Source organism: Aquarana catesbeiana, linkage group LG09 (assembly GCF_042186555.1).
Source record: "Aquarana catesbeiana isolate 2022-GZ linkage group LG09, ASM4218655v1, whole genome shotgun sequence".
Lineage (NCBI taxonomy): Eukaryota > Metazoa > Chordata > Amphibia > Anura > Ranidae > Aquarana > Aquarana catesbeiana.
The window spans coordinates 169,265,753-169,280,024 of NC_133332.1; the positions used below are offsets into that span (position 1 = coordinate 169,265,753).

The window sequence follows — 14,272 nt, forward strand, 5'->3', positions numbered from 1 at the left end:
CTGTACGGCGGCAGTACGATCACACAGCGGAGTGCACTGTACGGCGGCAGTACGATCACACAGCGGAGTGCACTGTACGGCAGCAGTACGATCACACAGCGGAGTGCACTGTACGGCGGCAGTACGATCACACAGCGGAGTGCACTGTACGGCAGCAGTACGATCACACAGCGGAGTGCACTGTACGGCAGCAGTACGATCACACAGCGGAGTGCACTGTACGGCAGCAGTACGATCACACAGCGGAGTGCACTGTACGGCAGCAGTACGATCACACAGCAGAGTGCACTGTACAGCAGCAGTACGATCACACAGCAGAGTGCACTGTACAGCAGCAGTACGATCACACAGCGGAGTGCACTGTATGGCAGCAATAGGATCGCACAGTGGAGTGCACTGTACGGCAGCAGTATGATTGCACAGCAGAGTGCACTGTACAGCAGTAGTATGATCACACTGGGGGGGGGGGGTTCTCCTCCAGGCTGTGTAGTGAGTATGTCCCCCTGTCAGTCCACATAGAGCACACTATACAGCAGTATTGGGAAAGGCAGGGGGTGCCTGTCAGTCCACATAGAACACATTATATAGAGGTAATGGAAAGGGGGAGAGGTCTGTCCCCATAGAGAACACTATATAGGAGGTATGAGGTATTGGGAAGTGGGAAGGCGGGAGGGAGTCTGTCCCCTGTTAGTCTCAGGGGCGGGCTGGGCATTTCCCCCCAGGCCGTCCCAATTTATATGCAAAATGGCCGGCAGCCACCCGCTGATGATTTTTTTTTTCAATTTTTTGAGGTCAGGGGCACGTGGCATTCTGGGAGCCGTAGTCCATGCAAGTGCCCTGTGATTGGCCGAACAGGGTCATGTGCGGACGGCCGACTTGGGCATCTGCGATTGGCCCCTGTGCGGGACCACTTTGCTTTCTTTTTCTTCAAGCCGGTATTCTGGCATTGTTTTGTACCGGGGGGGGTCTGTCCCCTGTCAGTCCCCTGTACGGCGGCAGTACGATCACACAGCGGAGAGCACTGTACGGCGGCAGTACGATCACACAGCGGAGAGCACTGTACGGCGGCAGTACGATCACACAGCGGAGAGCACTGTACGGCGGCAGTACGATCACACAGCGGAGAGCACTGTACGGCGGCAGTACGATCACACAGCGGAGAGCACTGTACGGCGGCAGTACGATCACACAGCGGAGTGCACTGTACGGCGGCAGTACGATCACACAGCGGAGTGCACTGTACGGCGGCAGTACGATCACACAGCGGAGTGCACTGTACGGCGGCAGTACGATCACACAGCGGAGTGCACTGTACGGCAGCAGTACGATCACACAGCGGAGTGCACTGTACGGCAGCAGTACGATCGCACAGCGGAGTGCACTGTACGGCAGCAATAGGATCGCACAGTGGAGTGCACTGTACGGCAGCAGTATGATTGCACAGCAGAGTGCACTGTACAGCAGTAGTATGATCACACTGGGGGGGGGGGGGGGGGGTTCTCCTCCAGCCTGTGTAGTGAGTATGTCCCCCTGTCAGTCCCCATAGAGCACACTATACAGCAGTATTGGGAAAGGCAGGGGGTGCCTGTCAGTCCACATAGAACACATTATATAGAGGTAATGGAAAGGGGGAGAGGTCTGTCCCCATCAGTCCCCATAGAGAACACTATATAGGAGGTAGGAGGTATGAGGTATTGGGAAGTGGGAAGGCGGGAGGGAGTCTGTCCCCTGTTAGTCGCAGGGGCGGGCTGGGCATTTCCCCCCAGGCCGTCCCAATCTATATGCAAAACGGCCGGCAGCCACCCGCTGACAATTTTTTTCTTCAATTTTTCAGGCCAGGGGCATGGCCGCAGCAGGGTGTTCTATCAGAAAGCCACTACGCTGTGGCATTCTGGGAGCCGTAGTCCATGCGAGTGCCCTGTGATTGGCCGAACAGGGTCCCCTGTCAGTCCCCATAGAGCACACTATATAGGAGGTATTGGAAAGGGGGAGGGAGGACAGACCCTCTGACAGTCCCCATAGAGCACACTATATAGGAGGTATTGGGAAGGGAAGGGGGGGCCTGTCCCCCTGTCAGTCCCCATATAACACACTATATAGAGGTATTGGGAAAGGGGGAGGGGGTTCTGTCCCCCTGTCAATCCCCATAGAGCACACTATTTAGGAGGTATTGGGAAGGGAAGGGGGGGGGCCTGTCCCCCTGTCAGTCCCCATATAACACACTATATAGGAGGTATTGGGAAGGGCTGAGGGGGGGTCTGTCCCCACAGAGCACACTATATAGAGGTATTGGAAGAGGGGGGGGTGCCTGTCTCCATCAGGGAGAAGGGGGGGAAGAGGGGAGGAAAAGGGGGGGGGGAAGAGGGGAGGAAAAGGGGGGGGGGAAGAGGGGAGGAAAAGGGGGGGGGGAAGAGGGGAGGAAAAGGGGGGGGGGAAGAGGGGAGGAAAAGGGGGGGGGGAAGAGGGGAGGAAAAGGGGGGGGGGGAAGAGGGGAGGAAAAGGGGGGGGGGGAAGAGGGGAGGAAAAGGGGGGGGGGGAAGAGGGGAGGAAAAGGGGGGGGGGGAAGAGGGGAGGAAAAGGGGGGGGGGAAGAGGGGAGGAAAAGGGGGGGGGGGAAGAGGGGAGGAAAAGGGGGGGGGGGGAAGAGGGGAGGAAAAGGGGGGGGGGAAGAGGGGAGGAAAAGGGGGGGGGAAGAGGGGAGGAAAAGGGGGGGGGAAGAGGGGAGGAAAAGGGGGGGGGGGAAGAGGGGAGGAAAAAGGGGGGGGGGAAGAGGGGAGGAAAAGGGGGGGGGGAAGAGGGGAGGAAAAGGGGGGGGGGGGGGAAGAGGGGAGGAAAAGGGGGGGGGGGGAAGAGGGGAGGAAAAGGGGGGGGGGGGAAGAGGGGAGGAAAAGGGGGGGGGGGAAGAGGGGAGGAAAAGGGGGGGGGGGGAAGAGGGGAGGAAAAGGGGGGGGGGGGAAGAGGGGAGGAAAAGGGGGGGGGGGAAGAGGGGAGGAAAAGGGGGGGGGGGGAAGAGGGGAGGAAAAGGGGGGGGGGGAAGAGGGGAGGAAAAAGGGGGGGAGAGGGGAGGAAAAAGGGGGGGAGAGGGGAGGAAAAAGGGGGGGAGAGGGGAGGAAAAAGGGGGGAGAGGGGAGGAAAAGGGGGGGAGGGGAGGGGAGGAAAAGGGGGGGAGGGGAGGAAAAGGGGGGGAGGGGAGGGGAGGAAAAGGGGGGGAGGGGAGGGGAGGAAAAGGGGGGGGAAGAGGGGAGGAAAAGGGGGGGGGGGAAGAGGGGAGGAAAAGGGGGGGGGGAAGAGGGGAGGAAAAGGGGGGGGGGGAAGAGGGGAGGAAAAGGGGGGGGGGGGAGAGGGGAGGAAAAGGGGGGGGGGGAAGAGGGGAGGAAAAGGGGGGGGGGAAGAGGGGAGGAAAAGGGGGGGGGGAAGAGGGGAGGAAAAGGGGGGGGGGGAAGAGGGGAGGAAAAAGGGGGAGGGGGAAGAGGGGAGGAAAAAGGGGGAGGGGGAAGAGGGGAGGAAAAGGGGGGGGGGGAAGAGGGGAGGAAAAGGGGGGGGGGGAAGAGGGGAGGAAAAAGGGGGGGGGAGAGGGGAGGAAAAAGGGGGGGGAGAAGAGGGGAGGAAAAAGGGGGGGGAGAGAAGAGGGGAGGAAAAAGGGGGGGGGGGGGAGAGAAGAGGGGAGGAAAAAGGGGGGGGAGAAGAGGGGAGGAAAAGGGGGGGAAGGGGAGGAAAAGGGGAGGGGAGGGGAAGGGGAGGAAAAGGGGGGGGGAAGGGGAGGAAAAGGGGGGGGAGGAAGGGGAGGAAAAGGGGGGGAGGAAAAGGGGGGGAGGAAAAGGGGGGGAGGAAAAGGGGGGGAGGAAAAGGGGGGGAGGGGGGAGGAAAAGGGGGGGAGGAAAAGGGGGGGAGGAAAAGGGGGGGAGGAAAAGGGGGGGAGGAAAAGGGGGGGAGAGGGGAGGAAAAGGGGGGGAGAGGAAGAGGGGGAGGAAAAGGGGGGGGGGAAGAGGGGGAGGAAAAGGGGGGGGGAAGAGGGGAGAAGAGGGGAGGAAAAGGGGGGGGGGGAGAAGAGGGGAGGAAAAAGGGGGGGGGGAAGAGGGGAGGAAAAAGGGGGGGGGAGAAGAGGGGAGGAAAAAGGGGGGGGAGAAGAGGGGAGGAAAAAGGGGGGGGGAAGAGGGGAGGAAAAGGGGGGGGGGAAGAGGGGAGGAAAAGGGGGGGGGGAAGAGGGGAGGAAAAGGGGGGGGGGGAGAGGGGAGGAAAAAGGGGGGGGGAGAAGAGGGGAGGAAAAAGGGGGGGGAGAAGAGGGGAGGAAAAAGGGGGGGGAGAAGAGGGGAGGAAAAAGGGGGGGGGAGAAGAGGGGAGGAAAAAAGGGGGGGGGAGAAGAGGGGAGGAAAAAAGGGGGGGGGAGAAGAGGGGAGGAAAAAAGGGGGGGGGGAGAAGAGGGGAGGAAAAAAGGGGGGGGGGAGAAGAGGGGAGGAAAAAAGGGGGGGGGGAGAAGAGGGGAGGAAAAAAGGGGGGGGGGAGAAGAGGGGAGGAAAAAAGGGGGGGGGGAGAAGAGGGGAGGAAAAAGGGGGGGAAGAGGGGAGGAAAAGGGGGGGGAAGAGGGGAGGAAAAGGGGGGGGAAGAGGGGAGGAAAAGGGGGGGGAAGAGGGGAGGAAAAGGGGGGGGAAGAGGGGAGGAAAAGGGGGGGGGAAGAGGGGAGGAAAAGGGGGGGGGGAAGAGGGGAGGAAAAGGGGGGGGGGAAGAGGGGAGGAAAAGGGGGGGGAAGAGGGGAGGAAAAGGGGGGGGGGAAGAGGGGAGGAAAAGGGGGGGGGGGAAGAGGGGAGGAAAAGGGGGGGGGGAAGAGGGGAGGAAAAGGGGGGGGGGAAGAGGGGAGGAAAAGGGGGGGGGGGAGAGGGGAGGAAAAGGGGGGGGGGAGAGGGGAGGAAAAGGGGGGGGGGGGAGAGGGGAGGAAAAGGGGGGGGAAGGGTCTGTCCCCGTCAGTCCCTGTAGAGCACGCTATATAGGGAGGTATTGGGGAGGGGGGTCAGTCCCCATAGAGCACACTATATAGGAAGTATTGGGAAGGGGGGAGGTCTGTCCCCCTGTCAGTCCCCATAGAGCACACCATATAGGAGGTATTGCGAAGGGGGGAGGTCTGTCCCCTGTCAGTCCCCATAGAGCACACTATATAGAAGGTATTGGGAAGGGGGGAGGTCTGTCCCCATAGAACACACTATATAGCGGTATTGGGGAGGGGGAGAGGTCTGTCCCCTGTCAGTCCCCATAGAACACACTATATAGCGGTATTGGGGAGGGGGAGAGGTCTGTCCCCTGTCAGTCCCCATAGAACACACTATATAGGAGGTATTGGGAAGGGGGGAGGTCTGTCCCCTGTCAGTCCCATAGAGCACACTATATAGGAGGTATTGGGAAGGGGGGAGGTCTGTCCCCTGTCAGTCCCATAGAGCACACTATATAGGAGGTATTGGGAAGGGGGGAGGTCTGTTCCCTGTCAGTCCCCATAGAGCACACTATATAGGAGGTATTGGGAAGGGGGGAGGTCTGTTCCCTGTCAGTCCCCATAGAGCACACTATATAGGAGGTATTGGGAAGGGGGGAGGTCTGTCCCCCATAGAACACACTATATAGCGGTATTGGGAAGGGGGGGGGGTGTCTGTCCCCATAGAACACACTATATAGAGGTATCGGGAAGGGGGGAGGTCTGTCCCCATAGAACACACTATATAGCGGTATTGGGGAGGGGGAGAGGTCTGTCCCCTGTCAGTCCCCATAGAACACACTATATAGGAGGTATTGGGAAGGGGGGAGGTCTGTCCCCTGTCAGTCCCATAGAGCACACTATATAGGAGGTATTGGGAAGGGGGGAGGTCTGTCCCCTGTCAGTCCCATAGAGCACACTATATAGGAGGTATTGGGAAGGGGGGAGGTCTGTTCCCAGTCAGTCCCCATAGAGCACACTATATAGGAGGTATTGGGAAGGGGGGAGGTCTGTTCCCTGTCAGTCCCCATAGAGCACACTATATAGGAGGTATTGGGAAGGGGGGGGTCTGTCCCCATAGAACACACTATATAGAGGTATTGGGAAGGGGGGAGGTCTGTCCCCATAGAACACACTATATAGAGGTATTGGGAAGGGGGGGAGATCTGTCCCCATAGAACACACTATATAGAGGTATTGGGAAGGGGGAGGTCTGTCCCCTGTCAGTCCCCACAGAGCACACTATATAGGGGTATTGGGAGGTTAGGGGTGACACTTACAGTCCAGGTGCTTCTTCTTGGGTCCCATTAGCTCATGGGTGGTCGCCTTACACACAGCCTTGGCCAGGGCCGATCCGGTAACACTGTGCTGGGCCGCCGTGATCCGGTCTGTGATGGACTGTCCGGACATCTTCCCCCGCCGGGCCTACACTCTCACGGCTGTCACTGTATGCCGGCTTCCTTCCCTCACCCTGTGCCGGGGCTCCGTGTTCCCTGGAGGAGCTGTGCCTTGTAATATGACCCGGCCAGGGAGAAGAGTCACCTCGTCCTATCTCCGGCTCCTCTCCTCTCTCTTCCTCCCCTTCTTCCTCCTTTCCGGCTCCTCTCCCCTCTTCTCCCTTTACCTCACACTTCACTTCGAAGACAAAATGGCGGCGCCGTGTCACGTGACCGCTGTCCGCACAGCGCCGGCTGTTGTTAAGGTGACAGTGCCGCTCGGTGCCAGGACCGGGATGGGGAGAGGAGAGAAGCTGGATGCCGGCCGGGGGAGGGTGACGTCTCCCGTATTACACAAGACTCATTAATGGAAGTGTCCGGGAATGTGGAGAACATTTCTAGGTCTGTGCTGTGGCTGGGGAGAACGCTCTGTCATGTATTGGGAACTTCCAATCTCCTCACAGCTCCCTCATTGACCTCTATCTGGAACCAAGTTCCTCTGTCCCTCTCTTATAGTTCATTTAAAGGGACAGTCCCTCCGGTAGAACCCGCACCCTCAGTCCCTGGAACTTCCCAGCTGTCCCTAGTTCTCTGTCCCTGTGTCTAGCTGGTAATTATATATCTCCACCCCCGAGGAGCTGCGGGGTTCATTGCGTTCCTCTGTCCTCCAGTGATGACCTGGCCTGATATTCATCCCACTGATGCCAACAATGGGGTACTATTCCTTCTACTGATGCCGACGACGGGGCACTATTCTGCCCACTGACACCAATGATGGGGCACTATTCCTCCCACTGACACCTATGATGGGGTACTATTCCTCCCACTTACACCTATGATGGGGCACTATTCCTCCCACTGACACCTATGATGGCGTACTATTCCTCCCACTGACACCTATGATGGGGTACTATTCCTCCCACTTACACCTATGATGGGGTACTATTGATCTTTTATTAAAAGAATCAAGCAACCAATTTTATACAAAAGTAAAAAACAAAACCATAGTACAAAACTTCAACAGAAATCCAAGGAATACACATCCATGTTCAGAATATATACAATATATACATAATCCATTACCAAAACATTTTTAGAAAACTAAGGGCCTAAGAGGCACAACCCATCACCTATGTACGCAGCCATTTATCAAAAATTAATCCAAAAAAAAAAATAATAATCTAGGGTGATAAGAGACAGACAGCCACACCCGGGAAAGAGACTCCTGGCAGTCAGGGAGGCTTGAAACCCCTCCACGCCTTCAACCAAGCCCCCTGACTCCGCTTGTCTCTCTCGAGCACCCAAATCTTCTCCACCTCATGCAAAATGTCATACACCACCACCTGAACAGGAAGGATTTTATGCCGAATGCTGACCTGACACCGTGCATTCCAAGTGAAATAACAGACTACTAGGCTAACTAAAAACAGTGTATCCAAACAAAAAACACCACCAGTATTGAATGCTCCATACACCCACTCAGCATAACCCAGCCTGGAGAGGAAAGGGACACCGAGGGCCCGTCCCACCTGTTTGTACACCTCTATGTTAAAAGGGCAATGAAGCAGAAAATGGTCCATAGTCTCCTCCTCACCTGCACACTCCTCCCGAGGACCCCTACGATCCATCCCACTGCGGAATTTCAAATTGCCCCTAACATAGAGCCTCCCATGGAAGCACATCCAGGCCAGATCCCTGAATTTAGGAAGTACTCTGTCCAAATTAATAAGTCTTAACCCTGCCCTCAAAACTGGGCCTGGGCAATCCCTTAAGGCCAGTGGGTCATGAAAGACTTCGCTCAAGATTCGACTCATAAGGACTTTCCTCGGGACCAATCTGAGATCTTCAGCCGACAATCGCCACTGCCGTAGTAACTTCAAGCACGGAGCGACATAGGCTGGTAGCTGACCACGATGACCCCTGAGATTCTTCACTTGGCCATCTTCTTCCCAAAGTCGTAGAAAAGGCCTAAACCAAGATCTAAATATGCCTGCCCATCCAGGAGGTTCCACTGCAAGTATATTACCAATATTAAACTTGAGAAAAAGCAGTGAAAAGAAAAGAACTGGGTTGACCATACCTAAGCCACCCTCCCTCCTGGATAGATAGGTGACATTCCTCTTGATGGGGTTCAGTCTGTTCCCCCACAACATCTGGAAGAACACACTACTGACCCTGGCATAAAGAGACACTGGCAAGATGCAGACAAAGCTGACATACAAGAAGATCGGAATCATGTAAGTCTTAATCAGATCAACCCTTTCCCTCATAGATAACTTCCATCTCTTCCAGCTGACCACCTTAGTATTGGCAATTTCCAGTCTGCCTTCCCAGTTTTTGAGGCCATAATCGCCGGGTCCAAATCCAATGCCTAAAATCTTAATTCTTTCCTGGTGCACTGGAAAGGTGTCCGGGAGATCAAACCCCTCTTGCCCTTTTAACATCCAGAAAACTTCACTCTTTTCCTGATTGATCTTGGAGCCTGATGCTTCAGAATACTGTGATGTCAGAGAGACCACCTCCTCTGCTTCATCCGCCCCGGTGACAATCACCGACACATCGTCCGCATAGGCAACAACCCTCAAAGGCGGCTCACCCGGGAGCCCCACTGGCACCCCACACAACATGCTGCTCTCTAGCCTCCTGATGAAGGGGTCAATTGCAAACACATAGAGCAGGGGACTCAGGGGACAACCCTGGCGCACCCCGGAGCCAACCTCAAAGGACTGCCCAACCCAACCATTAACAAGAGGAAAGCTCTCTGCCCCCTTATACAAGACTTTTAACCAATCGACAAAACCACCCGGCAGACCGTACTTACTAAGGAGCAACCACAGGTACTCATGGTTAACACGATCAAAAGCCTTTGCCTGATCCAATGTCAGCAAATACTTTCCCCAGCCTGCAGCCCTGCACTGCTCCAAGGCCTCCCGGACAGCTAAAACTGCTGTGAAGGTGCACCTACCCTGGACCGAACAGTGCTGATGGCGAGAAAGCAAAGACTCTGCTAATGACGATAGGCGCCAGAAAATGATCTTTGCCAGTATCTTTCTATCGACATTAAGAAGGCTGATGGGGCGCCAATTCTCAATCATCGAAGGATCTTTACCCTTTGAAAGAAGAATCACAGCTGAGTGCCTCATGGAAGGGGGAAGTACCCCATCAGCAAGGCAACTGTTAAAAACCTCTACCAGATGTGGGGCCAGAATAGACTTAAAAGTTTTGTAAAACTCAGCCGTCAAGCCATCCGGTCCAGGTGACTTTTTGATGGCAAGCTGTTCAATTGCCCTTATCACCTCTTCAACTGTGATCTCTTCAACCTTCTTGACCCCTTACAGTCTGGCTTTCGCTCGCAGCACTCCACGGAAACTACCTTACTAAAACTCACTAACGATTTACTAACTGCTAAAACCAACAGCCAGTACTCCATACTCCAACTACTTGACCTCTCTGCGGCCTTTGATACTGTTGACCACCCGCTCCTTCTCAATAAACTACATTCCCTTGGCCTCCGAGATTCTGCTCTATCCTGGTTCTCTGGCTATTTATCACAGCGCTCCTTCAGTGTCACCTACAACTCTGTCTCCTCTCCATTGCCCCTTTCTGTGGGGGTTCCCCAAGGCTCGCTTCTTGGACCCCTTCTCTTCTCTATCTACACCTCCTCCCTTGGTCACTTAATAACTGCCCACGGCTTCCAATAACACTTATACGCTGATGACACCCAAATCTATCTGTCTACTCCTCACCTCACTCCTTCAGTCTCCTCTCGCATTACTAACTTACTAACTGACATATCAGCATGGATGTCGCACCACTTCCTTAAACTAAATCTCTCTAAAACTGAGCTATTAATATTGCCCCCCGCCCGTGCCCCCCTCCATGACTTTTCCATCAAATCAACAATGCAACCATCAGTCCCTCCCCTCACGCCAGGGTACTAGGTGTAATCCTAGACTCTGACTTGTCATTTCAGCCTCAAATCCAATCGCTGTCAAAAGTTTGTAGAATTCACCTCCGTAACATCTCTAAAATTCGCCCTTTTTTAACAAATTAAACCACCAAGCTCCTCATTCACTCCCTTGTTATCTCTCGCCTTGACTATTGCAACTCCTTTCTCATTGGCCTACTGCTCCATAGGCTATCCCCTCTTCAGTCTATCATGAATGCTGCTGCCAGACTTATCCACCTTACCAACCGCTCAGTGTCTGCCAACCCTCTACTCCAATCCCTACACTGGCTCCCAATCACCCAGCGAATTAAATTCAAAATTCTAACCACAACATACAAAGCCATTCACAACTCTGCCCCAAGCTACATCACTAATCTTGTCTCCAAATATCACCCAAATCGGCCTCTCCGCTCTTCTCAAGACCTCCTGCTTTCAAGCTCTCTCATCTCCTCCTCCCATGCTCGTCTCCAGGATTTCTCCAGAGCCTCTCCCATCCTCGGGAACTCGCTACCTCCATCTATCCGGCTATCCCCTACTCTTGCTACCTTCAGGCAATCCCTGTAAACTCATCTCTTCAGGAAAGCCTATCACGTCTCCAACTAATCTCCTACCACTTCCACCAGCTCATTCCCCACATTTTCAACCTTTTGTACCACCTGCCCCACCCTATTAGATTGTAAGCTCTTCTGAGCAGGGCCCTCTTAATCCTATTGTATTGTATTGTATTGTATTATAACTGTATTGTCTCCCTTTTATATTGTAAAGCACTGCGTAAACTGTTGGCGCTATATAAATCCTGAATAATAATAATAATAATCATTTAGACCTGGAGTAGAGTCCAAAAAGCTTTCCATCTTGTCACGGTCAAGCTCTTTCCTCCCAAGAAGGTCAGCATAAAAGGACCTCACGACCTCCAGTATCCCTGACCTGGACTTTGTCAAGGAACCTGTACTGTCCTTAAGGCCAACGACCGCTTTAACTGCTACACCTTGTTTGCAGTTCTGGTAAGGGTCAGGCGAGTGGTACTTCCCATAGTCCCTCTCCAGAACCAAAGAGGCGTGCCGGTCATATTGACACTTCCTGAGAAGGAGTTTCACTTCAGAGATTGCCCCAGGATCTCCTCCTCTCGAGACAAGAATATCCAGCTTCCTCCGTAAACGTTGGTAGGTCATGTATTTATTAAACTATTGGCTAGGCCCCTGAAGAATCCAGCGATCCTCTTTTTGGTCAGCTCCCACCACTCAGCCTTGCTGCTACAAAAGTCCAGGATGGTCACCTGTGCCTGAAAGAATTCCTCAAAGGATTGTCTTACATGTTCTTCCTTGAGTAGAGTTGAATTCAATCTCCAGATGCCCTTGCCCCTCTGAGGGGCGTCTGAAGCATTCAGGACCACAGATAGCATACAGTGATCAGAGAACTCTACTGCCTGCACCACTGGGGGTGAGAAAGCAGAGGTCTCCTTAAAAAAAAACCTATCTATTCTACTCTGACTATTACCTCGATGAAAGGTGAACCCGGTGTCATCCGGGAGGTGCTTAATGTGCACATCCACAAGACCAGCATCCCTAACCATACTATTTAAAAAAACGCTATCATATCCCAGCCTGTCCTTGAAGTCCTTCCTGTCCTTGGGCCTAGTTACTGTATTAAAGTCACCTCCAAAGACCACTTGCCGGGATGTAAAAATAAATGGCTTGATCCTTGTAAAAAGGCACTTCCTGTCCCACTTTGTGTGCGGCCCATAGACATTAATTAGGCGCAGGTCCTGCCCTCCCACAAGGACGTCTAAGACCATACATCTCCCAATCTCCACCTCAATAACCCGCCGGACAGTTACCATGCCGGTTTTAAACAACACCGCCACACCGCCGTAAGGCTCGGCCGCAAGAGACCAGTAAGATGGACCATACCTCCACTCTCTATTGGCCATATGAATATCTGCCAAGGAGGTAAGCCTAGTCTCTTGCAAAAATAAAATTTCAGCATCTAATTGGCTGAACAAAAAGAAGGCCATAGAACGAGCTCTTACTGACTTAATGCTGGCGACATTTATTGTCACCACTTTTAACGGAGGGGGAACCGCCATTTGGGTTATTGGGTGGATTGCTTCTTAGCTCCCCTCTGCTGCTCATCACCAGATGCCTCTCTCTTTCTTGAGACCACCTCAAACTCCATTTCGGAATCAGAACTTCGCTCCGAAGAAGCTCCAGATGAAGAAATATCCCAATTAGAGGACCTATAACGGTTGGAGACAGGCACTGGAGCCTGTCCCGTCCTTACCACCTGCTTCTTCCGCTTCCCAACCTTCCTTCTCTCCTCCAGGTACTGCAGGTCAGCTTCAGAGATGCCCTCATCTCTTACTTTTTTCTGTGAAGTCTTTCCACAAGACTTCTTTACAGAGGAAGAAGCAACCTTTTTAGTACATGTTACCACTCCTGGTGGGGGGGGTGCTCCCTTTGAGTCAGACTTAGTAGGGGTAGACTCCTGGGGGGGGCACGGTCTCGGGGGGCACAGACTTGGAAGGTTCTGACACAAGAGGAGGGGATACAGTAGGCTGGGGGGGACACAGAGACAGATACAGAAGGAATACTTACAGACACAGGAGGGGTGGCCACAGGAACTGGAGAGGGACCCTGAGCAGGACCAGGGGAGTCGGTCACCGCAGAGGAGGATGGTACACCAGGGGCCTCACCCTCCATCCTGTCCAGCCCTGACAAGTCACCTAGTACCTCCTTCTCCATATTGTGCCAGGCTTCAGGACATCTGCTGTAGGGGTGGCCAAGGCGCAGGCACAGGTTGCACCTGATCATCTCGGTGCAGTCCTTGGCCATATGACCCTGACCCCGACACACTGAACATATCAAGGCTGAACAGGAGGAACTCAAATGCCCCTTTTCTCCACAGCGGTGACACAGCTTTGGCTGACCAGGGTAGAAAATAGCCATCCTATCCCTCCCTATAAAAGCTGAGGAGGGCAGGTGACGGACAACATTCCCATCCCTGGCCAACCTGACTGTAACCGACCAACCCCCAGTCCAGATGTTACGCTCATCAAGTATTTTATCGGGCTTAGTCAATACCTCACCATAATTCTTTAACCAGACCTCTAAATCTCGAGCAGGAACACTCTCATTAGTGAGAATAATTGTGATTTTTTTTCACTGTAGACCTTTGTGAAACCGCAACTGGGGTCAGACCTTCCCATTCGGGTCTTGACCTGCACCGAGCCTCATATCTCTCCCAGAACAGGTCAAGACCCTCTGGCCTGGTGAAACTAATAGTATATTCCCAGCTCCCAGCAACATGTATTAGGGCATACAGATCGTTTGCCCCAAAACCCATCTCCTAAATCATGTCCACCACCGCACACCGTGCTGGAGGGATTGCACCACCTTCCCATTTAAGAATCACTACATTTCGTCTCGGACCCCCAGCAGAAGCCAGAGACCCAAGACCAGATCCTGGGGTGCTCAAGGTGGTAGGTTGCAGGGGAAAAACCCTCTTGGGGGCGGAGCTACCAGGAGCAGAGCGTACCACCTGAGCAAATGTAGGCTTATCAGGGCCAAGGCCCCACACTGATGTCACATTAGTCTGTACATTACTATTATTATTATTATTATCTGCTGGAATGGAGTTGGTAGGACTGTCCATCACACTTGCACTGGGATAATTTTTATCAGTCACACAAACATTCACATTCCCATCAGGAATAGTCACAGTTTCTGCTGCAATACCAGCTGTCTCCTGAAGCTGTGCTGTAGAGTCCTCAGCAGCTGTGGGGCAAACAGCTTCAGACTCAGAGTCCTGGGAAGGCATGGGGCTGCTTACCTCTCCCTGAGGGGGCAGGGGGTCTGAACTGGGGGTCTCCTCCTCCACCTCTATTTTTGTCATCCTGGCAAACCTTCGGTCATTGCAGAATTTTTCCTTA

General features: G+C 54.0%; 1 protein-coding gene across 4 annotated transcripts in view; it reads right to left on the minus strand.

Moving 5' to 3' along the window:
* LOC141108129 (phosphatidylinositol-binding clathrin assembly protein-like) overlaps nt 1-6,760 on the minus strand; it is a 147,957-nt gene extending 141,197 nt beyond the window's left edge. Inside the window, exon 1 of one of the 4 annotated variants that reach the window (XM_073599401.1) lies at nt 6,240-6,760. In XM_073599401.1, coding sequence (XP_073455502.1) covers nt 6,240-6,369 — 130 coding nt within the window. In that variant the 5' untranslated portion in view covers nt 6,370-6,760. The remainder of the gene's footprint in view (nt 1-6,239) is intronic. The other 3 variants (XM_073599400.1, XM_073599399.1, XM_073599398.1) reach the window with 3 other exon arrangements.
* Between the last annotated feature and the right edge of the window lie 7,512 nt (nt 6,761-14,272).